Below are 25,510 nucleotides of genomic sequence, written 5' to 3' on the forward strand. Positions count from 1 at the left end.
ATCTCCCTTTAATAATCTACCTTGGATTACTAATACGTGCCGGACAAGATGAATGTGATGTTTCTAAAGTCAAATACAAGGCGTCACAGTTACAGTGTGTCTAGGTTGCTCCCACACAAACAGATTTTTTAAGAAAGTCAGGCATTTCACACACCAAGATGACCAGCTGCTTCTTCTCTGAGTCGTAGGTAACACTGAACGCTCCCACAGCCTTTTTGAAGTCTTTATGTGCGGATTCCTTGGAGCACCTATTAATAAGGAGTTAAGCATGCATATTATTATATTAGACTGTGATTCTTGAGCATTTACTGTATCTTTAAAAATGGCAAAAAAAAAAAAAAAAAAAAAAAAAAAAGACTATATTACAGGGCAAACTTACATCTGCCGTAGATCGTCAGGGACGTCCAGTCTGATCTTGAGGAAGGTATTTTTGGTAGCTGGTTTGTTTGGATTGATCGGCCGTAACCTTTCCAGCGTCACTATCTCGTTTAATGTTGCATCACATGCAGCATACTCTATAACATAAAACTACAGACACACAAAACAACAAACACCGTCATGTCAGCGTGATGGTTTATGAAAAGAACTGGAACCTGATAAAGAATGCTAACATGTACCAATGTATGTCAATGTTCATTCAACATAGACACTCCCACGACTAGTGTGTTACTAGGGATGCTCCAATCCAATACTGATCAAGCCACAGCCTTCTAACTTGTGTGTCTTTTTCAGTGGTGGTCGGGTTTCAGCCTTTCTTACCTTGGCCATGTCTCTGAGCACTGAACACCATGTTCCGTACTTCTGGACACTCAAGGTGGATTACAATTCTGGAATATGACAGCACTGGAGGATAGTGGGTTCCCGGGAGTTTCACGTTTGATTTTTCTCAAATATTTGGCAGTTAATTTGCATGTTTTTCTCTTGACATGTTTCTTGTGACCCTTTTGTGCACTTGCAAAAAAAACATTTAATGGTTCTGTGGTCTTTTGGCAATTTCAAGAGTGCTGCATCACTGTGAAAGAAGGTTTACAGTTCTTGACTTTTCAGAGTCTATTAAATGTCTTTTCTGGCCCATTTTGCCAAAGGAAAAGAAGTTGCCTAATAATTGTGCACACCTAATAAAGGGTGTTGATCTCGGAAGGCCACACCCTACCTCAGTACACACATGCTCATCACCTGGTATGCTTAAACCCAATAGGAATTCAAGTTTCTTCACCTTGGGGCTGGAAAATATGTAGAAAAATGGGAATATGATCAAATACAGACTTGCCTAATAATTGTGCACACAGTGTAAACTGAAAAATCTACAGTTAATCCATGTGACCGGTATTGGTATCGGCCACATAAAACCGTGGTCGGAGCATCCCTAAATATGTCTGTTGCTGAGCATGACAGATTTCAATCGTTGAACTGAAAAAGGATCTAGTTCACCCCCAGGTAGCTGCAGATTTCATAGCTCATCAACCCTGTCCCTTTGAATTGCTTCATTTTAGGGAGTTCTTAAGACATTGGTGTGTGCTTGCGTGATTATTTCAAAAGGTTGGATTTAAATCAGACTTTTAGTCAGGAGAGCTACAAGATCTGGGTTCAAATCTCCGTTGGACATCTCTGTGTGGAGTTTGTATGCTCTCCCCGTGCGTGGGTTTTCTCCGGGTACTCCGGCTTCCTCCCACATTCTGAAAACATGCATGTTAGGTTAACTTGAGAGTCTAAATTGTCCATAGATATGAATGTTAGTGTGAAACTTTGTTTATATGTGCCGTGCAATTAGGTGCTGACCAGTCCAGCGTGTACGCCGCCTGCCACCAGTCAGGCTCCAGCATACCCCTGCAACCCTAATGAGGATTAAGCAGCACAGAAAACGAATGATAATGTTTTTTTCGTCACACTTGAACATTTTGCACTTTGTTCGGCGGTCCTTTTGGCTATGGAAGCACCAGCGTAGACAGTCAATCCGGTGAGGTCAAGACAAGTTAATATATAATTGTAATTTGCTATTGAATTACAACAAGCAGTGTGGATTATATAGATGCGGCTTGCAGGAAAGCATTCTCTTGCACCTAGTGCTAGCCTGACAACCAGGCTAAAGGCTACACCGTGACTCCAATTCCGTCTGTTCATCAATTATCTTACATTATCATTCACTAAAGGTGAGGGTTCTGGGGCTGAAGCTAATCTATTAATTACAATGGTCACCTTTATTGCAAATGTCAAAGATAATGTCAACACCAAGCTAGCAGAGGGTTTTGTGGGGGAGTCATCTGTCAAAAACAGACATTTTTATGGGTGCGTCAATGTCCCGCAAAAAGCGGGGATCTGCTGTTTTCTCTCTTTTGGTCTGATATTGTTGTAATAACAGCAACATTACAAAATATTTGTGATTCATTATGAAACTTCTCAACTGATATAAAATGAGAACTGTCAATCAGATCAAGAATTGCTTGCGTTCAGTTTCCTGGACACATTACACAAATTTGTAGTGCAGAGTCTAACAAAAACGCTGGTACTGTATATACGAGCCACACCCACAAAGCCGTTGGGAAAGATAACTCAGGGCTGAGGACTCTCTGGCTGTGGACAATAAAGAAAAGAAGCAGAACTCTACACAGAAGCAGAGAAATGAAAGTAAGCACAAACTGCTTTCGATTGAGCCCTACCTCTCCTTTGACCATGCGAACCTTGGCCAGCCACCATCCACATGGTTCCTTGTCATTAGACCTTGAGTACACCTGCCAAAACCCACACAGAAAATAGTACATATCACAAGCTTGGACAAAAGCACTAAAACAATAAAAGATGCAAATTAAAGTGCCTGAGACAAATTATGTGCAAATAAAAGTTCATTAGAAAGTGATTTTTAGCAAGCAAAAATGACTACAAAGTCTCACCTCAACCTCATCGCTCTCATTTATCTCTTTGCAGAACCCCGTTGGAGGAGGAAATCGCACGTCCTGGAATGGGATCTGGCGCTCCGGCTGCCAGCTGGGATGAAAGCACACATTCATTTAGTCACCGCAGTAAAAGTTCGATTTCAAGTTAGTTTGCTGACAGCTTTGCATTACTCACTTGTTTTCAAATGCTACTGTGACTGATCCTTCATGGACATCCTTCACGAAAGCCTAAGAGAAGCAAAGAAGTCAAAAATTATATTAAGACATATTGACACACTTGTCAAAATACTCCAAAGCAAGTAAAAGGCTGCACATTCTGTTGGCAAACTTAAAAATCCAAAGCATTCTTGTCCGAAATCGCGGAATTGGCCAATAAAAAGGAATCTATTGTTAAAAATCTTGCAAAAATGGATATAATGTGAGTGAAACTTTGTCATCGCGAGGAAAAGGAACGTTTGTTTGGGGAATGCACTCCTCACAAACACTAGCCCGCCCCCACCCAAACTAAACACATCGAAACGGTGACCTGATACACCGGCAAAAGTTGTCAAAAATACGGAGTGTGAATGGAAGCCAGCAGGGTTAGCTTACTTTAGCAGAACATACAATACTAGTGCACCTGTGCGTGTGCTACTCAGGCTGCATGTGTGTTTACACTGTGTTGTGTTTTACGATGCCCATTCTGAGTGAAATAAGGCCGAAATAAGGTTTTATTCTTGCTCCAAGCTCGTCTTAACCGTCAATAGGCATTCTCAACACACACACCACACTTCCGGCCTTCAAAATAAGAGCCGTTCGCCACATACACATTGTACAAACAAAATAAGTATAAATATCTTACATTAACAATGCAATTGGAATTGCATTGGTGACTACATCTTCCTTAACCAAAAGCACGGGCATTACAGTTTGTTGAGGATTTGCACACATTGGTACACGTGTGCAGAGACTGACAATCCATTAAAAAATATTAGCCAAGCTACATCAGTTTCAGAACTACTGGGCAAAATTGGCCAATAATGTATTGCATCAATAAATTTAAGGATTTTTGCATTTAATTAACTGACATTTTATTTACTGTCACAAAAACGCACACTGTATTGGTAAAATAAGTGTAAAAGGTGAAAAAAAAACTGTTAAAAAAATTAAAATGGAAAAAACAGAATTTGAAAAATAAAATTGTAAGGCCATATTTGTGGCTCCCACACAACCAATGAACTTTGCCCGGACAGTTTGGCTCACTCTGAGGTTGTAAACGCTCTACCAAATGTTAAAAGTAGGACATGCCAAGCCTTGAAGGACACCAGACAAGAGTGCTATGCCTCTGGGTTGCACTGGCTTGGCAAGCTAACAGTAAGTAACAGATGCAATGAAGCGAAAGGCGAAGAAGGGGAGCAACCCAAATCCCCCACAGATTGGAGGTGGGCTAAAATTACAACCTGCTCAACCTTGCAAGTACATTTGCCTGGGTTAAGTATAAAATGTATAAACTGGCCATGTTACTATCCCAAAGCATGGTGAAGTGAACACTGTGATTAGATAAGGGGAGTTGGTGGCAATAAGGGATGGGCGTAATGCCAGATTAGTCAAGATTTTTTTTTTTTTTTAGCGTGTGAAACGGATAGATCAATTAATAGTGCCTTGAAGCAATTGAGGCTAAAGGAAAACATCTCATACGCACCTGGTCTGCTATAGAATAAGAAGATGTAGCAGGAGGGATGAGTGTTGACAAGTTCGCGACACTGTTGCTGTATTTAGCAAGTGATCAGCCCCTCGAGATACAAGATACCCTCGAGAGCAAATCTAGGGAAGAGGCTTTTGCAGACTGAAATGTGAAGTTCTGAAAAGGGTGAGGTGTTTCACCTTGCAAAAGGTAGATGTGTGTGTTCAAGTTAAATAACACATTTGTCTTCTCTTTGGTGGATTTATTCAACTGTGGCAGGGTCTGAGAAGGATATGTATAGGTTTCACTTCTGTCTCATAGCACATAACTGTAGTGCGTTCAAGGACCGCCAAACAAAGAGTGAAATCTTAATGCTTGGCAAAAAAAAGTCATCAATGAAACAAAGAAATAAAAATGTAAAAATTGTGGGCTTTCTAACAAAGTACATATCACTGCTCTCTAAGAGCATTCAGAATCGGGATCGGCTGACGATCTGCTGTTTTGAATATCAGATAATATCGGCTTCTGCCGCGAGATCGGCCTGATCCAGTTGCCATATCACGTTCGTAACTCTGGGCCACGCTCAAACAGGGCAGATGCGGTAGATGGGAGATTCGCCTCAAAGCTGGTTGTCACTCAACTCCTGCCACCCACAAGAAGAAGAAAACTCAACACCACCATGCAGACATGTCCAGTCGTGGCGGAACCTCATCACAAACACTACTAAAACGGCGGAAAAAAACCTTGGATACTCCCCTGTCACAGAGCGTGAATGGAAGCTAGCGGGGTTAGCTTAGTTTAGCAGAGTGTGCTAATGCAGCTGTGTGTGTGTGTGTGTGTGTGTGTGTGTGTGTGTGTGTGTGTGTGTGTGTGTGTGTGTGTGTGTGTGTGCATGTGTGCGCGACTCAGGCTTTATAATGTAAGGCCATTTTACAATTTTACAATGCCCACCAGGGTTTCCCCTAGGATTTTTTAAAGCTGTGGTGGTGGGGCATAGGAGGGCGGACTGCCGCCGATGTGTCATGCTGCTGCTGCGTCTGCAATTCCTTTTTTTTTTTTTTTTTTAAATGACAAATACCAATTTTTTTTAATGACTTATTTATGTATAAGTGTAACTAGCCGAACATGCACCGAGAACATTGCCAAACTGTTAATTCAACCGCAAAGTTGCTTAGAGCATTTAAATGGCATTTTTTGGCACTATTCAACTACATTTGCTGCATGTAATTGATCGTGGCGGTGCGCCACTACAAAATAAAAGCCACCACACCTTAAAAATTAGGTTTTGTTTTTTTTAAACTTGAAAACATTTTAAAGTAATATATTGTATGAATGTATATACAGGTATATGCTATATAGGTACATATATAGCTTATTACTGACGCACATATTGACCACAATTAGTTTGAAAATGATTTAAAATATCATAAAAATGTTTCACTGCGCTTTATTTTGATAAGCATGCACCAGAATTGCCTGTCTGCCTTGTTGGCACTTGCGCATGTGAGCAGATATGCGACACATCTTCTGTTGACTTTCACTTTGTTTCTTATTGTCGGGAGAATGAACAATGGCCCGTAATATGTGTAGTCTGACGACAGCTTGTCACATTCAAAGTCTATCTATGCCAGCGTGTGTGATCGCTCACGTTTCAATCTCATTCCACTTTCTGGCATTTTTGTTTTGCCTGGCTGGCGGTATCTAGCTGGCTCGGAGCTACAAGTGGCTATTACGTTCATGGGATACATCAATCATCCATTATCATCACAACTTACTTTTATGAAGTGTCACTTACCAATCTTGCGCTCTTGTTATCATTAAAATACATATGGCTTGTCTTCAAAACACTACTTGTGTGTACAAGTAGTGCACCTGAACAGTGACGCTATCACAGGGGTCTCCAATAGGTAACACGTAAGCTAGCAGTAGCTCACCAGTTGATGTTGAATGTATTTGCTTCACCTCTTAGTATTTTTGTAAGTGTTCTATTGAAACATGACACTTGTATTTAATGACAAGTGAGCACACCGAGTGGAGCTGTGCTTCGTAAATAAAGTGCAATTTAAATGTTGGCAGTTGCTCTCAGCAACTTTGTCATTAAATTATTCATGTTCTGCCAGTTGTTAAAAAAAGTTAAATAAATAATAAAATAAATAAAACAAATAAGTCATTAAAAAAAATTGGCATTTGTAGGGTGGCTGGCCTCTCCCTTAGAGATAAGGTGAGAAGCACCGTCATCCCGGACGCCTCCCCGGGGAGGTGTTCAGGGCAAGTCCGACCGGTAGAAGGCCTCGGGGAAGACCCAGGACACGTTGGAGAGACTATGACTATGATCCCGTACCAGCTTGAAACACGATCTTGTTATGGGTTACCAACTTCAGAGCTACTGGATCTGCGTTGAGTGTGTGGACAATAATGGATCCCCCATTTGACTGATTTAATTTTTAAAACATAATGGAACAGAATGGCATTACATGAAAAAAATGGAATTATATGAACTTTGAGAATAAAAACACTTGTTTCTTTACTTTATTTGCCTTTTATTTAACCTACAAAAGTGTCAGATCATTTTGCCTGACCCTGTATATACACACATACATACATACAATTCATGTTTGTAACAAAAGATGCGAGTGTCTTCGTCACATACACATTAACGCACAGGCAACGGTGCGCAGTGAGGTTTGATTTTTTTGAGAAGGCATTTTTGTGATGCAAATGTATTCATCTTTTCAACGCATATTGTTTTGAGAAGCCAAACTCTTGATTTAATTGTCCCCAGCAACTAAGCGGAACTACGTTCTTCATGACGGAAATCGGACCAGAACTGGACTTAGGAGACCAAGTGGGGGGTAACTCGCTGTTATTGGACTACAATGCTGATGGAGATGTCATACAACTTCATGTCAAAAAATCCGAACTATCCCTTTAATAAATTTGTACTTATATAAAACCTTTTTATGACCTTGTAAATGCGTTTTTTACCATTATTACAGCCCTCCAGACATGAAATAACAGCCTTATAGTCAACTTTACACTTGTACCCAATATGGTAGACATAATAATAGAAAATAATTCATTTTAGAATTAAATAATATAAGATAACTCCTCCAGTGGCTACTGTCTCATCAATGTAACATTCAGGGATTTTGTTCTGTGAAAACCATGTTAAGTAATACAGTGTATGAATGGACATATATGCTATATCATGCTATATACAGTATGTGTGAGCACCCCTGTGCTATACAGATACATGTATAGCCTACTATTTACATATTGACCACAATTAATTTGAAATTCAATGTCAAATATCATAAAATCATTTTGAAAAGCATGCACCAGAATCACCTGTCTGCCCTGTTGGCACTTGACAGATAAGGAGAGGAAGAAAAGGCAGAGAGAAAGGTATTTTAAGTTAACTAATGCATTTGTTGTTCAAGCGTGTGAAAACGACCCTAATGTTGACATTATTACAGTAACTTTAAATATTTAAACAAATTTCCTGCCACAGCGACGCAGCAGCTGCACGACACCGCGGCGGCAATCAGCCTCCCTTGCAGCCCACCACCACAGCTTCTAGAAATCCTAGGGGAAAACCCTGACGTTACTGAAACCAAGGGACCAGTGCAGAATACAACTCGACTGCAGCTGTTTGTGGGTAAGCAGAGACTCACGATGCACTGCAATCGCTTTATTAACCAGCAGAGAACACACACAGCCACTCTTTACACCGCTAACCTGCTGCTAGCACTCAATTAACAGTCAACTCTCGTGAGCTGACGTCTTCTGAATGCTTTATATTTGTATTTTTGTTCATTCTTCCATTTTTATGCTTCAAAATGCTTAGTTTAGGCCAAAAAGACGTACAATTTGCTTAAATATCAATTTTCTTTAGTAATAATAGTAATATTCAACCACGAAAAAGCAATAATTAATTAATTTTTGAAAAATCGTGATAGAAGGTGCAATGTTGAAACCGTAATGTAGCGAGGACGACTGTACTTCACATTGTTATGTAAACAAAAATCATTATTTAGGAAAATCATCATCAAATTTGCATAAATGGCTGTGAATTATTTGCTGTTTTTTGCTTGGACGCTGTTGGAGAGACAAATAATGTTGGGGGGGAGAGACAAAAAGTGGGTAAAAATCATGGAAAGCAGAACAAATTTGCAGAACTACAAGTGAACTTTCTTCTGATGCTTCTTTTTGCCGTTATTTTGTCACAAACAAGACAGTGCCGCCTGTGAGTGCTTTTAAATGGGCGAGGCCCCACAGCGGAACCCCCTGCTTATTGAAAAGAGCGATAACCATGTCAGACTCTCTAAAAAGTAAAAAAATAAAAATAAAAAAAAATCCATCCTGCTACGTCTTCTTATTCTCTGGCAGACCAGGTGCATATGACGAAGAAGCAGAGTTACGATGCATACTGCCATCTACTGTACGGAGTTGGAACGACAAGCTACATTCACATTATGCGTTTATGTGTGAGGGTGAACAGGTAGTGCTAAACTTACTTGTCAGGCCGCCACAAATAAAAACAGTGCTCATGATTCTATAGCTCTTAGTTAAGCGCGTGATGTGACAATAGTTGTCGTCTATTTAGCTTGTTAGCTTTGTTTCTGGTGAGCTAACAATAGTATTTAAAGAGAGAAGGGAAATGTTACTGCAGGTGGAACGTATGTCTTACAAACGTTCGCTGATCTGAAATCAGCGAACGTGTCCACTGAGATGGCCGGTAATAAATTGCATCCACACAGGAAATAATGTAAAAACGTCACCGCCTAGACATTGTTTGAGTTATCATAACGTACTGTTTGCAATCACTGGATACCTATCCAAATATTTCCAATTACTCAGCTTGATGTAACATTGATGTGGATCAATAAATGATCCAACTGTGTGCTCTTACATGAATGAATTCCAAACAGTTGTCGTATGTTGGTCATATTACTACTCCACAGCTGTCACCATATTAACAAGTACTACTTTAAACCAAACGCCTTGGCACACTTACGAATTTCTGTAAATGTCATCTAAAGGACAAATAAGTATATTAACCCTTAATGAAACGTTTAATTAGAAAAAGAAACTATTTGAACGGTAACGTTACAAATGAATGACCAGCTGACCACTGCTTCACTGATATTAAATTATTGTGCTCAGCCTAAGACATAACATCAACAATCCTGCTAATACTGCGAGAGCATTTTGCTGTCAGTTCATATCTTGCAGCAAAGACAGTATTAGCTTTGTTTACAGCTTTTCTGTCCCAGCCGGCGGAGGGTGCAGAGGCACGGAGGCCCGAAGACACCGAGCAGGTACCTCAATGCTAGTCCGACGGGGACATTCCACCCCAGCTAATTAGAAGTACATACGTATAGAAAGGCCCATTGCAAAATCGCCAACTTACCTTATAAAAGGCGCCACTTGTCCCCCTCACTTCCACTAGCAGTTCGTCCATGACGCAAGTTACCACAGCTCGCTAGCTAGCTAACCACCGTTAGCGATACGAGTAGCTAGCTAGCTAGCTGGCTAGCCTGACGCTAGCCAAGTCAGACAGTTCTTGGATGCAAGAGGAGGGGAACTAATGGATATTTGAGACGGTAAAAAAAAATATTCCCCGTGCCGCAATGTCGTTAAATCTCTATTTTTGTGGAATGCGAGTGTGCCAATTCGGATTTGCGATGATGTATCAAAGGCGAACCATGTAGAGCACGGAAGGGTTAGCTTGGAGGTAATGTGTGATTAGCGGTGAGGCAGCTACGGCTGCTTGCATCTATGTGACGTCTCCACGTTCTTCCTCTACTCGCCTCCGAGGCTGCTCACATTCATCGCAGCCTGCTGCTGCTATCCACAGGTTACACACAGCAGTACCTGATCCACCCAAATATTTATAAAGAACGTGTGTCAATATTTTATACATAATTAATTTTGGATTGTAGAAGTCTTAATCATCACGTTCAGGCCCTGCAACATTTTGAAATGATGCAAATTTTCTAGACGTTTTTATTTGTGTGTGTATGTGCGTGTGCAGAAAACTAGAAAAAGTAGCAAACATAAAAAAAGATGTTTGTGAAAATTTCCTCAAGCGCATTCCATAATGGGAAAAAAGACCCCCAGTTGGGGGTTCAGGACCTAGGATAGCTACCACTTTTTCCAGCAGGTAACCCCCCTCCTGTTAAAGATTCACAGCTTCTTTGCATTCTCTGTATTGAATATGACACAGACCCTGAAGGACAACATTATTTAACCACAGTTTGGAATATCTAGCCATGTTTCCGATACTTCATGTCTTTGTCTGGTATATTTATGTGGTGTCAGTGGCTTTTAAAATGGTACGATCCCAGTGGAGCACTATTATAAGTTTCTTTTCATAAAATACTCAATAAATGTCAAGAATCACCACTTTCTTGTGGTGGAGGGGTTTAAGTGTCCGATTGATCCTGGGAGTTACGTTGGTGACGGGCCTCACCCTGGAGCCAGTCCCAGGAAAGGGGCTCGCAGGCAAGCACCTGGATGTCGGTCCTTCACCCGTGGGGCCCGGACGGGCCCAACCCGAAGAAGCCACACGCCTAGACTCACCATCTGCAGAGGCAAGCATAAGGGTCCGGTGCAATGTGCTTTGGGTGGCGGTCGAGGGCGGGCGCCTGCGTGACCAGGTCTTTGGTGAGCAAATATGGTTCTTGGGACATGGAATGTCACTTCTCTGGTGGGGAAGGAGCCTGAGCTTTTGCGAGAGGTTGAGACATTCCGACTAAAGATAGTCGGAGTCACCTCGAACCACAGTTTGGTTTCTGGAACTAAACTCCTGGAGAGGGGCTGGATGTTGTTTTCTGTAGTTGCTGCAGGGGAGAAGCAGGCTAGTGTGGGCTTCTTAATAACCTCCCGGCTCGGTGCCTCTGTGTTGGAGTCATACCCGGTGAACTAGAAGGTCACTTCCGTACGCTTCGGTTTAGAGAAAGAGTCCTGACTGTTGTTGTGCGTACGCGCCAAACGGTAGTTCAGAGTACCCACCCTTCTTGGAGTCTACTGTATCAGAGGGGTGCAAGTGAGCACCCCAGCTAATGACTCCGGAAGACTGGAATGCCCATGTGGGCAATGACAGTGTGACCTGGAGGGGTGTGACAGGGAGGAACGGCCTCCCCGATCTGAACCCGTAGGGTGTAATGATATTGGACTTCTGTGCGAACCACAAATTGTCCATAATAAACACCATGTTCGAACATAAGGATGTCCACAAGTGCACTTGGCACCAGAATACCTGAGGCTACAGGTCTATGATCGACTTTGTAGTCATCAGACCCGCGTCAGCATGTTCTGGACACACGGTTGAAGAAAGGGGATGAGCTGTAAACTGATCACCACCTGGTGATGAGTTGGATTAGATGGCGCGGGAGGATGCCGGACAGACCTGGGAGACCCAAACGTGTAGTGAAGGTGTACTGGGAACGTCTGGCAGAGTCTCCTGTTCATCGAGTCTTCAACTCTCACCTCCAGCAAAGCTTCGCCTGCACCCCGGGGGAGGACCAGGATATTTTAGGCAAGGTCATCATCCAGTTTGCATAATTAGCAATGACGCATGTGTGCATCACTGTGAGAGATAAAAAGTTAGCAAAAAAAACATGAAAAGCAAAATACTGTAAATATGTTTAGAAATACAAACTTTCTTCAGGTACTTCTTTTTTTAATTGTTTTTTTATGTCAGATGGGGGAGGGGCCCACAGCAGGATCCGCTGCTCGTTGAGAAGAGTAACACATGCTTTCATGTCAGTCTCCAAAGTCGCTAGAATTGTCCTTAACCAACTTGACGTTTTTGTCAGACCAGTTCATGTGTCTCAAGCCTGCCACAATAGTGATAAAGTCGCTAAGTTGGCAACATCAATCCCTCCTGCTACGTCTTCTTATTCTCTGGTAAACCAAGTGTGTTTGTGAGTGGTACAACATTTCCAAGTACAACAGTACAATTTTAAACATATTTTAAACATATCCATAAGTCTGAAAAGTTGCAACTGGGTCTTTTTTTTTGTAACAAAACAGTTTACTGATGAGATATTTCCCCTCATGTCTCCAATGGTCTCATCCTCCCAGTAGTCAGCATTGCTCATCTGCACAATCCATTAATGGACACACAATCTGCCAAAGAGAAAAGAAAAAACGGCACAAAGCACATGTTTGGAAAGGGAAAAAAACAAGTAATCCAACAGTGGGAACTGTGGAAGGCAAAGAAAGCATTCACTGAAACAATAAGCAGAGGCACGGAGTGTTAAGAGAGCAAAAGAAAAGAAAGTTGTACAACATTGGCACGTGATGTTGAAATGAAATACATATGGGGGGAAAAAAGATACAAAATAAATAGACGTGCAACTCCTGCGTTGAGAAGGTTGGTGCGGTAAATACTGTATCATTACATCCATATTGTATAAACAGCCAAAACAGACTTACTGTAAATTCAATCATGTCAAATACATAGGGAACATTTCATGTCCAAGGATTACATATGTTTGAGTACTTTGAGGACAGTATTTTTTTTTTTATCTGCAATTCACACAGGAACAATAATACACCAGTGCACCAGGATTCATCATTACACTAAGTCAGAGGTTCTCAGTTGTTTTCTGTCATGCCCCCACGGGGGCACAGAAATGTTTTCAGGCGCCAGCATACCCCCACCACGCTAGTGAGGATAAGCGGCATAGAAGATGGATGGCGGGATGGTCACCAACCAAAAATATATATACATATATATGTCGAGAAAAATTAATTAGCATTTTTTGTTTGCTTATTTATTTAGTAAGAAATAAAGTAAGTAAAGTAAAGTGAGTCATATTTATAATACTGTCATATGATACATATTGTTGGCATCAACATTTCAGCTTTATCTCATTGTGCCTCTCTTCGTATTTTTTTTTTTTACCATTTTTGCAGTTTTTTGGGGGGGTTATTTTGTTTCTGCAGTGATGCAATGACAAATGAGCCACACTTTGGGCACCCCTAATTTTGTGACTCTTTGTCAGGGTCGGCTCCATGGGCAAACCACAATTCTATTTGGCTTGTTGTCGTGGGCAAGCGATGGTGGTTGAGGAGAGAGGGGCTGGTCAATATTACAACAGTCAACCCTAACGAACCGCGTCGCTGGCATGCAAAGATTTCTTTTGGAGGTGCACGTCTACAGAGTTATATTTGTGCCTTAACGTTGAGGCAGCAAAGGCAGATTTTGAGCCATATTAATGTGTAATAATTAATGTTGTGTGCACATCTCTGCGCTGTCACTCCATCTCTCCCTCTCTCCCAACCTCTGCAAGCTGCTCGCTCAACCTTTTTGCCGCTTTTTGCCGCTGTGTCTGCACTGGTACCTCCGGCCGGGTTTTGGGGACCGGGCTCCTGGCTGAGGCTTGCAGGTTGCTGCCCGATAAAGTGTATGGGCGTGTTTAGTGGACTAAATGCGTGCCTATTGATCGCTCTCCGGGAAGGGAAGCCACTGATGTTATAAGATTTTCTTTTTCTAATATTCTCACGATCGACTGGCAAAGTCCCAAAGTCCATCGACTAGTGGATCGACATCGGTGTGGGTTGGCGACCCCTGATATACTGTAATGGGATCTTCATCAGTACTTCTTGTGTGCATTGTATTATTATTATGCATTTTTTATTTAATATTATGATTTATTCTTGGACTAGTATTATTTGGTTTCCTGTTTGGTGTGACTGTAATATTCATTCATAACGTAAGGAGAAATAAAACAAATAATCTGCATACAAAGAACAAAAATCATTTTGAAGGTATCCCTTTTAAAATTAAGAATCCATAACAAATTTAGGAAAAAAAAAGATAGGAGAGGGTATATTTACATAAAGTCGTCACAGTTTTGTCCCTGTGTTAATTTAAAGGAAATCCAAAATTAATATCATGCGATCCTGGATAAAAGAGATGTACAAATAATCACTATGAACTCCTAATTAATAAAAGATTCAAGCCCATGATGAGTGTATGTCAACTTCTGACCAAAATTGTATCTTTAAATTTGGAATTATTTGAAATGTGTAAAACCATACCTTTACCTTGTTAGAAGGAAATAAAAACACCATTTAGACTGACGTGTAAGTGTATTGTGTACCAATTATTTATTTGACACCAGACAATAGGTTAAACTTTTTTTATCCAGCTTAGGTCAATTTAATTACAGGAAACTTTTATCAAGAGAATCTGTCTGTCACTTAAGCAGCAAATAAAATCAACAGGTTGTATGTAATGAATATGTTTAATTAAATGACACACCTCCATCGTGTCCAGGATGCATTCACCCATAATACATTTTAAAAAAGGAAATAATTGTGAAATAGTCATTAAGTTATCATTATGCTCTGAATTCCATGGAGTTCACGCCACCCGAAGTCGAGTTACTTTTACAATGAATGACGTTTTATTCCATTGTCTGTAAGCATGTTTAAAACTGAAGCGCAACAAAGCATTACCATAGGAAGCTGTATTTTCACAGTCATTTTTTTGTTCACTAAGTTCATTAGATTGCATGTATTTCAGATTTGTATCCATAAACCGCGTTTCCAGTGATTTTGCAGACATGAATTTAATAGACTAGTGGCAGAAGTCAGTTCTCTCCAAGTCTCTCTCTTGTGTACACAACGTAAGAAATGACTGAGGCCAGCAGACTGTCAGCTTGGAGCAACGACACAAATGTTCACTCATCGATTTTATTTAGTATTAGGCTAACTGGGAAACTCGATTCCTTTTACTGACAAAAGTTCTTGAGTCACTCACTGAGGTGAATCGGGTCATTCACTCAAGTCATGTCGTCACAAACACATTTATACAAATGCTATTATAGTAGCAGCTGCACACTTAGTGACATGATAACTGGTTTCCTTTTTTAAGTTAGGTAGCGGTAGCAGTAAGTGAACGAGTTAATGGAGAAAGTACCTGAGTCCCGATTCGCACATCTCTCATATGTATCCTACCAAAGCACTGTTCAGAAGTAGGCTTCATTAAGGTATGCTCGGCACATGATGTGTCTGTTGACTGTATAGTGATAATCATTTCCATTGTCTTGTCTACAGCAGTCTCAGTTTCTCAGCATACTCACAGTTTAAGTAAAACAGTTGACAAACAAATGTTAGTACAGAATATGGATTATGGCTGACACTGAGGGTTCTTGCAATTGGATACAAAGCTGGAGAAGCCACGATGTCAGGGGGAAAGCACTGAAAGGATATGTTTCCATAACATTTATTTGCAAAACAGGAAAATGCATTTTCCCTGGTCTTTAATGCTTCAAAATTAATAACAGACTCCTTGTCTGATGGACTGCTATCAAGATGGTTTCTTCCTGGTTGTGGTGGTTCTTGTGGTTTTCCATGGGGTGTGTTGTAGATATGTTTTGTTTCCTCTGTAGTGAGTTCACAGTGATTTTACGCAAGTCAATACTGAAACTTCAATGCTTCTTTCCCCAGATGAGATCACTAAAATAATGATTAAATGTGCATATTTAAGGCAAGAGTATATGAATAACATGTGAAATACTGATCAAAGTGAATGACCCTTCATGGTTAAAACACTTTGGGTTCAAGACAAATGAGTTGTGTTAATGGCTTTTTATCAAGACCATTGTTATGAATTACCAATACGTACAGTGGATCCGCCTACGTCAGTATGTTTTTTTGGTTAACGTAAAAAATTTACACCACAATTTTGTTTCGATTTGCGTGCATTCTCCGCTTAGTTTACAATATTGCGAGTGCTGTGTTTTTAATACACTGCCTGCATGAGTCAAACTGTATTCTTAATGTATTTTTTATCTGAACACATCCTTCCTTGTTAGCATCCTATTAGCAAGCTAGTTTTTGTGGGGTTATGGGCACCACACACGGGAGGCGACGTCACCTCTAGTCCACTCATTTTCAATGGAACCTGCGCGACAGGGCGATTATCGTGAGTCACCGTCCAGCGACAAGCGAAATTTGTGCATGTTAAATTAATATCAAGTATATTCATATCAAGTACTGTAAGTTTGCATAAATTTACACGGACATTTATGTAAGTTCATCTTCAATACTAGCAAGGTCTGGTATGAGCAAGTATGAGCAAAGCGAGTACTTGATCAACACCGGCCGCTTTTCCTCCTCTGAACTTTGGCACCCCTCATTTCATCTTACAGCCAATCAAAACCGTGGGAGACTCATAATTCACTCTGGATGTGAGCGCACTCACCGGTGTAGCTGGCCACAGCCGCTTGTCGCCTCCCGTGTGCGGGATTTGCTATGCGTTGGCAATGAGTTTCACCAATCGCTGTTGTTTGTCGCCTCCTGTGTGTGGCGCCCATTATTGAGGTGAGTACATTTACATGCAGTCAAATAACCCTATCATGACCGGAATATTAGCAATAACCCGGTTGGGCACGGCTATGTAGACCATGTAAACCACACCAATAACCCTTTTGAAAAACGGAATATGCTCATGTTTTTAAAAACCCAAATATTACCCCCTAACCCGAAAATCGGGTCATGTATACGCCTATCGGGATATCCCGATCAAAAGGAATCAGTCAATCAACAAGGCGTTAATTATCCACCATGCCGGTGTTGTTGTTTATGGATACAAAAAGAAGAAGCGGAAATGACGTGCATTGCGTCATGACATTTACCGTGTGTCGAAACATTGTCCGTGCGGGGTCTTTTTTTTTCACGTCACGCATGTAAACGGGTTATTACGAATGTTTCAGAAACTGGAATATTGACCTTAACCCGAATATTGACTGCATGTAAACATAGTCACTATTTAATTAAAAAAATAACAAAACAGGAAGATGGTGTCCCTGTGGTGTCTCGCTGCCACGTCGTGTCTTGGGAACAGTTATATCTTGAATGCAGGTAAAAATAACGTTAAATGTTCATTTATCCCTTTCATTCGCCATTTATATGCATTTAGAATTGTTTTATGCATGACAACATTAACATTTTTGAGAGTCAGCCGCTGATGACATCACAGATGGGTGATGCAGCTGACTTCCAGGCGCCATTTTGTTTTTGTGGGGTTATTGAGGTAAGAAACACTATTTTTATTTCAATGAATAACTCATGACAAAACAGGAAGGTGTGGTGTCTCGCTGCCACGTCGTGTCTTTGGGAACAGTCAAGAATGACATCTTCAATGAAGGTAAAAGTAACCTTAAATGTTCATTTATCGTTTTCATTAATCAATTATATTTATTCATATGCATTTCAAACTGTTTTCTGCATGTCTAACTATAGTTGTAAAACTGTAAAAACAGGTTTTGCGTTGCGTTGCTGGCTTTTGTAACGCATGAATTCCATTTACATTATTTCTTATGTGAAAAATGTATTCGGTTAGTGTCCATTTCGGTTTGTGTCGGACTTGGAATTAATGACGCTAACCAAGGTTCCACTGTATGTTGCCAGTGTGTTGCCTGTGTGCGCAGAATATACATATACTGTCCGTATGCATGAATTCATGTAAGACTTTCAATTGCATCTATCCTTCATTCCATCCTTGTATTTGATCAACTTTCCTCATGCTAAAGAATATGTCCAGAGCATGTTTCATCACTTCCTCTTGTGTAAAAAGAAACATTGCCTCCAGTTTCAGTTATAAGCATCACCTTGATCTTGTTTTTTCCCCATTATCTTTCTCCTCCCCTTCCTTGACTTTAACTGTTGTTATTCTGTACAGTATTCCCTTCCATCACTCCGACCAATTCCCTTTTTCAACAAAGACAATTGCTCTTTGTCTCAGTCTCTTGTGTGAGCCGCACTCTCCCGTCCTCTCTCTCTACGTCTCTGTAGAGCAGGGACTTTTGGGCCTTCAGGCGACAGGCCAGTGACATGAAGATTGAGTCCACATTCTGGCTCTCCCTTGGGTCCTTTGCAGATGTCTCAAACAGCAGCATGTTGTGGGAGTCTGCAAACTTCAATGCCATGTTGGAGGGCACCTGTGAAGTTTTTTTATTATTATGACTAGCTATGATGCATTGTACCTGGAAATACCCTCAGTTGTTCGTGCTGCTTATGTCTACTGACCTGTATTTGTTCCACTAGGTCACACTTGTTCCCCACTAGGACTCGCGGTACTGATGCAGAGACCCTATGACCATTACACTCCTGTAATAAAATAGAACACACTGGATTCAGTGAAACAAAAATATATTTATTAAAGGAGACCTATATGAAATTTTTTCACAAATTAAAATAATTCCCAGGTGACATGCTTCGGTCCAAAAAAAACCCATGGCTCAAGATTTAGAGCACAGCCTGAGTCGGTTTACTCTTATTTTTACAACTGAGGAAAGGAAGGGGATTCAAGTCAAGACATGACAGACCTCAAAACATGCAAACTTCAAACAGAAATCTCTAAGTCGAGATTTGAACCCAGAACCCTCTTGCTCACTTTACCCCCATTGCAACACTGGCTACCACATTACCAAAAGTCTGATGTACGGTCAAGATCGTTATGGCTTACTTTATTTTGAATATGTTTAACTACTAGTATATTACATTTAAGTGCATCACATATTTACAATTGCACAATTCAACATGTTAATAGGAGTAGGAAGAAGCATAGTTTAATTAATCCTATATCCCTTTCTCTGTGACTCACTTGCACATGTACAAGGTTACCATTTTCTAAAAGGGAAAGTGAGAATAATATTGGGTAAACAGAGACTGGTAGAAGGTTTGGAACAAGGATACTCAATTACATTTGTCCAAGGGCAAGATTTTTTATCGACAGACACTGTGAGGGCCAGATGGTATCGTTAAAAAAAAAAAAAAAGATATATGGCAGATGCATGTCAGACTGGCATGAACATATCAATCAAGTGACAAATGTCAGTGATGATGGATGATAGGCTTATGACGATCTTTTTTTAATGCCATGCACGATTGACCCACATTATGTTTGAGATACTACAATAACGGGGCCGCACGGTAGTCTAGTGGTTAGCAGTCACAGTGTGGAAATCGGGAAGACCTGGGTTTGATTGTCCCTTGGCCATTTCTGTGTGGAGTTTGCATGTTAGGTTAATTGGTGACTCTAAATTGTCCATAGGTATGAATGTGAGTGTGAATGGTTGTTTGTCTATACGTGCCCTGCGATTGGCTGGCGACCAGTCCAGGGTGTACCCCGCCTGTCGCCCAAAGTCAACTGGGATAGGCTCCAGCATACCCCAGAGACCCTAATGAGGAGAAGCGGCATAGAAAATGGATAGATGGATATATATATACTGTATATCATATATACACATACAGTATGTAAAAGGATCTAAAAGGATTTCTATGGAGAGAAATAGCCACTAAGCCACTAGAGCAGAGGTCTCAAACTCAATTTCACTGGGGGCCAGTGGAGGTAGAGTCTGGGTGAGGCTGGGCCGCATCAAGTATTGGGAGTAGGGCTGGGAATCTCAGGGTACCTCACCATACGATACAATTCACAATACATCCATGTGATAACGCCACTGTTAGTTCAGTGTTGGTGTTTAAAATAAATTTCAGTGAGAGCCATATAATATTTTTTTTTACATTGAATACAACTAAAGGCATGCATTTTTAAGTAAGACCAACAATTTTAGAATATAATAAGACTCTGAATGTATTCTTTTTAATAACATTGTTATACTGAAGCTATCCAATATTAAATAAAACACTTCTTACCTTTAATGCGACTATGGTGCCGTATGATTTTGCACTGTACTCCGTGTCTTTCGGTCTTTTCACCATCTTCTTCATTAAAAAGGTTTGCTCTGCAGAATTAGCTAGCTGACTATTTGATTAAAGAAGGGAAGTTTACTTCTTGACCTCTCAATGACCCGGGTAGTCTACTACATTATCCAATAATCAGGTTTTGGTGTAACAGATACTCGTCTAAAACGAGTATCCGTTATAACAGTATTGACTTGTTATACTCACCTCTATCCATGTTTGCAGGTTGCGGAAGGAAGCCATTTTGGTGACATCATAAACAAATACGACTGCATGGACATTCCGGTAGTAGTGTTCCACCATGGATTTTCGAAATCGCTCCTGGCCTGCCGTGTCCCATACTTGTACCTGAAGAAGAGAAGAAGGTATGTGTTTAAAGACTTCATATATTAAATATGTGTGTGATTCATAGTATATTCATTTAAAATACTTTATGAAATATACCAATTTGGGATGGCATAGAGTAACAGATAATCCTGGCAGATTTTGTCTAAGTTCTGGCTAAAAAAGAATTTTTACGAAGAAGGGTAGCCAATTAAAGAAAAACAGATTAATATGAGTACAACTCATTCTTTATGACCACCCCAGTATATTCTAACAGCCACTGCCCAGTTCTTCATGATGCTGTATTTGTGGCATCAGGTTATTCATTAGAAAGCTTCCAATAACAAAGTCATTTCAAATGAACTTGTCGACAGACGGTAGCAATCCAGTGTACCACATACAACATGTCTTACAGTACATGCTCTAACTAAATTCAAACCTCCAGTAGCTCTTTGGATGATCACAAGCAAACATAAAACCCGTTATTTGAACGGTAACTGCCATGGCTTGAGTACGGTCCTGATACAGTGCTGTGAAAAAGTGTTTTCCCCCTTCCTGATTTTTTTTTTTTTTTGCATGTTTGTCACACTTAAATGTTTCAGATCATCAAACAAATTTAAATATTAGTCAATGACATCACAACTGAGCACAAAATTAGGTTTTTTAAATGAAACTTTTTTTTTAAGGGAGAAAAAAAAATCCAACCCTACATGGCCCTGTGTGGAAAAAGTGATTTCCCCCCAATAAAAACATAATTTAACTGAGATTAACTGAGATCTACCAGTCTGGAAAAGGTTATAAAGACATTTCTAAAGCTTTGGGACTCCAGTGAATTACAAGGGGAGCCATTATCCACAAATGGCGAAAACATGGAACAGTGGTGAACAGAGGTTTTTTTTTTCTTTTTTATGATGTGGCGATGTGGCGCCAGATGTAATGGGACACACACCTTCCAAAAAGTTAAACTTTTGTCTTGTCATACCACAGAGTATTTTCCCAAAGGTCTTGGGGATCACTAAGATGTTTTTTGGCAAAATTGAGATGGGCCTTAATGTTCTTTTTGTTCAGGAGTGGTTTTCGTCTTGGAACTCTGCCATGCAGGCCGTTTTTGCCCACTGACTTGCTTATGGTGGATAATGGCTCTCCCTGTGGTTCACTGGAGCCCCAAAGCTTTAGAAATGTCTTTATAACCTTTTCCAGACTGATAGATCTCAATTAATCTCAGTTAAGTTATGTTTTTACAGCGGGGGGAAATCACTTTTTCACACAAGGCCATGTAGGTTTGGTTTATTTTTCTCCCTTTAACAATAAAAAGTGTCATTTAAAAAACTGCATTTAAAGTTCAGTTGTGTTGTCATTGTAATATTTAAATTTGATGATCTGAATCATTTAAGTGTGACAAACATGCAAAAAATAAGACATCAGGAAGGGGTCAAACACTTTTTCACAGCACTGTGCATCCTGTGAAGCCTCTCAACATAGTGCAATGTTTGACAGTGTTACTTTTACAATCAACACCGAAGATAGCAACAGTGTCAACACCGACAGGAGAGAAATTGATTCTGTATCTCTGATTTAATATATTAAAGTTAACTATACAATACCTCACAAAAGTGATTACACCCCTCACATTTCTGCAAATATTGTATTGGATCTGTTTTCACTTGAGTTGTCCTCACTTTTGTTGCCAATGATTTAGACATTAATGGTTGTGTGTTATTTTCAGGTGACAGCATATTTACATTGTTATCCAAGCTGTACACTACTTTACATTGTAGTAAAGTGTCATTTTTTTCAGTGCTGTCCCATGAAAAGATATCAGAAACTATGTATCGCAGACTCTCATTTGGTAAACACAGGGTCTTTTGCTTTTGTCAATGTTCTTTGAGAGCTGATAGAAATGAAAAAAAACTACTACACATAATGGTTTCCGAGATTTATCAAGTGGGCAAAGAGAAAGTGATTGTTCTTTCTCCCTTTGAACAAGATAGGTGCTTTGTTTGTCACAAGGGATATCTCATGGCACTCACCTGTTATGAATAAATAAAAACATTGCCAATTTATCTTATATTACCGTTTGAAAGGCCAAATTCTGTTTGTTTGTTTTTTTTTTATCAGAGGATGAAAACAGAACATCAAACCTTGTACTTCGTTGAACACCACTATAATGTGGGATGGAGGACAATGATCTGGCATAGAATACATTACATTAAAATTAGTATGACTGGTTATCATTTAGAGCAAGTATGATTCTGTTTTTCAGTTTTTTATCATTGTGTTTGTTTGTCATGTATGGCTTAGCAAGTTAAAATAAAAATAATACGAAAAAACATTGTTCAAGCATCAGAATTCAACCTTGTCAGAAGGCAACAAATAGACATGACCCTTTTTATGACCCTCCTCACTCTGCTACATCTATTTTTAATCGGCTGCTTTTTATAGCCTATGCAGCATCAAAAATGTATTTTATTTGTATCTTCTTCTTCATCTGTCACAGAATACCGTTAAATATCTATTACGCTACAGTAATATAGCGAATTTGTTTTTTTGTTTTTTTTGTCCTGTCCAGCCATTAGGGCAGATAGTATTGTTGATCTAAATGCCCTCACATGCTAAACAGATTTTCCCAGGGAAAAGTGTAAGATACTCTTCCCCTGTTATATAGATTTTATTTGAATTTATTTGATCTTTTGTTGTTCTGCAAATTGGGAGCGGCCGAACCGGAGCAGGAGATAGAAAAGAAGAGAAAAGAAAACAGGGGGAAGTGCGGGGACAATACAGAGAGAGACAAGAACAACAGCAACCACAACAATTGCAACAACAATAACAAAACAACAGAAACAAACAGGACAACATCAGCAAATGTCTATGACGGCCATAAAGAGCATGATGGAGAGGACAAAATAATATCAACAGCCACAGTGATAATACTGAATTGAAACAGTCATACTTATTGTTGGTAATAATAGGAATTGAAATATTAACCAACAGAATGACACTAAATGGCCACAACTGTAATAATTATAATCTCATTGCCGACATCACCATCACTGTAATAAAACCAACATGATAACACGACGGATAAATCAGCGAGTTATGTGGGGAAGTACTTATGTACTGTGAGTGTGTATACGTACACGTGTACAGGTATCTCTGTAGGTGTCTATGTGTGCATGTCTGCATGTATATATACGTGCATAAATGTGTGCGAATGTGTGAACGTGTAATTGCGTGCACAACGTGCAAGCACCGCCCCACACAGCCAGACCAAGCCCCCACCACCAGAGAGCCACCGGCTCCATGGGGGCGGGCAGAACCAAGACCGGCCCCACAATAGCCAGCCCACAAAGTCCCACAAAATTATTACCTATTTAGGGTGAATGAGATCTGCTTTCTGCAGAAAAAAGGATTATTTTCTGAGAAAAAGATTGTAAAATTATTTTTTGGACCAAAAATGCACAAATTTGCAGGGCCGTGAATCCTGAATCGTGAATATCCACTGGAAAGGGATACCTTTTTTTAAGAAGCCTGGAAGAGTCACACAAGTTCTCGTACGTACGTCCATCATATACTTTTTCAATGATTCACACACGCTGACCTAATAGACCTAACAGTGAGTGTGTTTTAATGAGTCAGCATTTTGGGCTTTCTGGTGGTTGCAGAGAGGATAGGCTTGTCAGCTGAGACTGAAATGGGGGAAGGGGAGCATATTATGCACGTGTGGCTTTGTTGCATCCATACTTGCTGGCCAGCTGCATGGGGGGAGGCATAGTGGACAACAACGTGGTGTAACATCATCATCCACAAGACTGAATAGGAATGTACGTACAAATTTATACCAGCAGTAAATACTCTTAAGATATGATATTTGGCCTCAAGTTCATTAAGTGTTTGGTCTGGTATTATGTGCAGGATCATGTGTATGTAATACAGCAAGCACAGGTTACCATTTGCTTTGAAAAAAATGACAAAATGAACTGTATTCATTTTTTTAAACTGGAATTTTCTGAAAATGTGAGCACATTTTGCTTTTATTGTTATTAGTTGAGGCAAATAGGAAAATAAAAATAACACAATTTTACTTAAAATACTGCGTTGATGTGTACCTTTTGAATGTTTGGACAATAAAATAAACAAATACATAAAATAACACTTATATGCCAATTTGAGCATGGAAGAAAATCATTGTCAGACAAAGACTGGTGAATGTTTCCATCAATGTCTGATTCCAGTGTATTTTGAGAATAGCTGGTGTGTGTGGCGTGTGTGAGATGTTAAAGAAAGCCAAGGCCTGCATCCTCTGAGAGTAGATCAACAAGAACCAGGATGTGAAGGGGGTGGGAGCAAGGAAACATCGCTGATCCACATCCACACACACTTCCATACCTTGATAGTCTCTCCCTCTATCTCCACCGCCTTCTCCCTAAAGTCCACACCGATGGTAGCTTCGGTTTTATCCGGAAAGCTCCCCCCGGTGAAGCGGAAGGTGAGACACGTCTTCCCCACATTGGAGTCCCCGATGACGATTATCTTAAATATCCTCGTCTGGATGCTCAGTTCCAGGGAGGACGTGCTCAGATCGGCGGAGGACGTGAAGCTGGCGCCGGCGTCGTTGCTGCTGCTGGCTCGGCTCCGGCTTCTGTAGACATCCATGGATGATGTCAGGATGGTGACATTGTCGTCTGCTCGGCTCGGCCGCGTTGTCCTCTTTCCTCGGCTCTCCTCCTCCGGGGAATCGTTGGTCATTGTGCCGGAGGAGGCGATGCAAAATTGGGAATGCGTGTGAGTGGAGAGGCGAATGGATGGATGGAGCGAAGGGAGGGGAGCGGAGGAAAGAAGGAGGAGACTTGATATGCGATATGACCGAGATGATCTCGACCTGAACATTTAAAAACGTACGAGC

The 25,510-nt window shown here is 40.4% G+C and overlaps 2 protein-coding genes across 3 annotated transcripts in view; both read right to left on the reverse strand.

Moving 5' to 3' along the window:
- fmr1 (fragile X messenger ribonucleoprotein 1) overlaps positions 1-10,345 on the reverse strand; it is a 28,973-nt gene extending 18,628 nt beyond the window's left edge. For both annotated transcript variants that reach the window (XM_054792218.1, XM_054792217.1), the window contains exons 1-6: positions 9,968-10,345; positions 3,067-3,119; positions 2,889-2,982; positions 2,658-2,729; positions 380-528; positions 155-248 (exon numbers count right to left, since the gene is read on the reverse strand). In XM_054792218.1, coding sequence (XP_054648193.1) covers positions 155-248; positions 380-528; positions 2,658-2,729; positions 2,889-2,982; positions 3,067-3,119; positions 9,968-10,018 — 513 coding nt within the window. In that variant the 5' untranslated portion in view covers positions 10,019-10,345. The remainder of the gene's footprint in view (positions 1-154; positions 249-379; positions 529-2,657; positions 2,730-2,888; positions 2,983-3,066; positions 3,120-9,967) is intronic.
- A 1,902-nt stretch (positions 10,346-12,247) lies between these two features.
- On the reverse strand, positions 12,248-25,462 carry rab33a (RAB33A, member RAS oncogene family). Its single transcript, XM_054792922.1, has 4 exons — positions 24,994-25,462; positions 20,491-20,631; positions 18,607-18,687; positions 12,248-18,518 (listed from the first exon to the last, which is right to left on the reverse strand). The coding sequence occupies exons 1-4, from the start codon at positions 25,351-25,353 to the stop codon at positions 18,294-18,296; spliced, it is 807 nt and encodes a 268-aa protein (XP_054648897.1). The 5' UTR covers positions 25,354-25,462; the 3' UTR covers positions 12,248-18,293.
- Between the last annotated feature and the right edge of the window lie 48 nt (positions 25,463-25,510).

This window comes from Dunckerocampus dactyliophorus, chromosome 11 (genome assembly GCF_027744805.1).
Source record: "Dunckerocampus dactyliophorus isolate RoL2022-P2 chromosome 11, RoL_Ddac_1.1, whole genome shotgun sequence".
In the NCBI taxonomy this organism is placed as follows: domain Eukaryota; kingdom Metazoa; phylum Chordata; class Actinopteri; order Syngnathiformes; family Syngnathidae; genus Dunckerocampus; species Dunckerocampus dactyliophorus.

Excerpts from the sequence above, each read along its gene's own strand:
- rab33a (XM_054792922.1), bottom strand. The coding sequence starts at position 25,353 with ATGACCAACGATTCCCCGGAGGAGGAGAGCCGAGGAAAGAGGACAACG. Across the intron at positions 20,632-24,993 it reads TAGAGGGAGAGACTATCAAG|GTACAAGTATGGGACACGGC; the intron begins GTATGGAAGTGT and ends TCTCTTCTTCAG. Across the intron at positions 18,688-20,490 it reads ACCTGCAAACATGGATAGAG|GAGTGTAATGGTCATAGGGT; the intron begins GTGAGTATAACA and ends ATTTTATTACAG.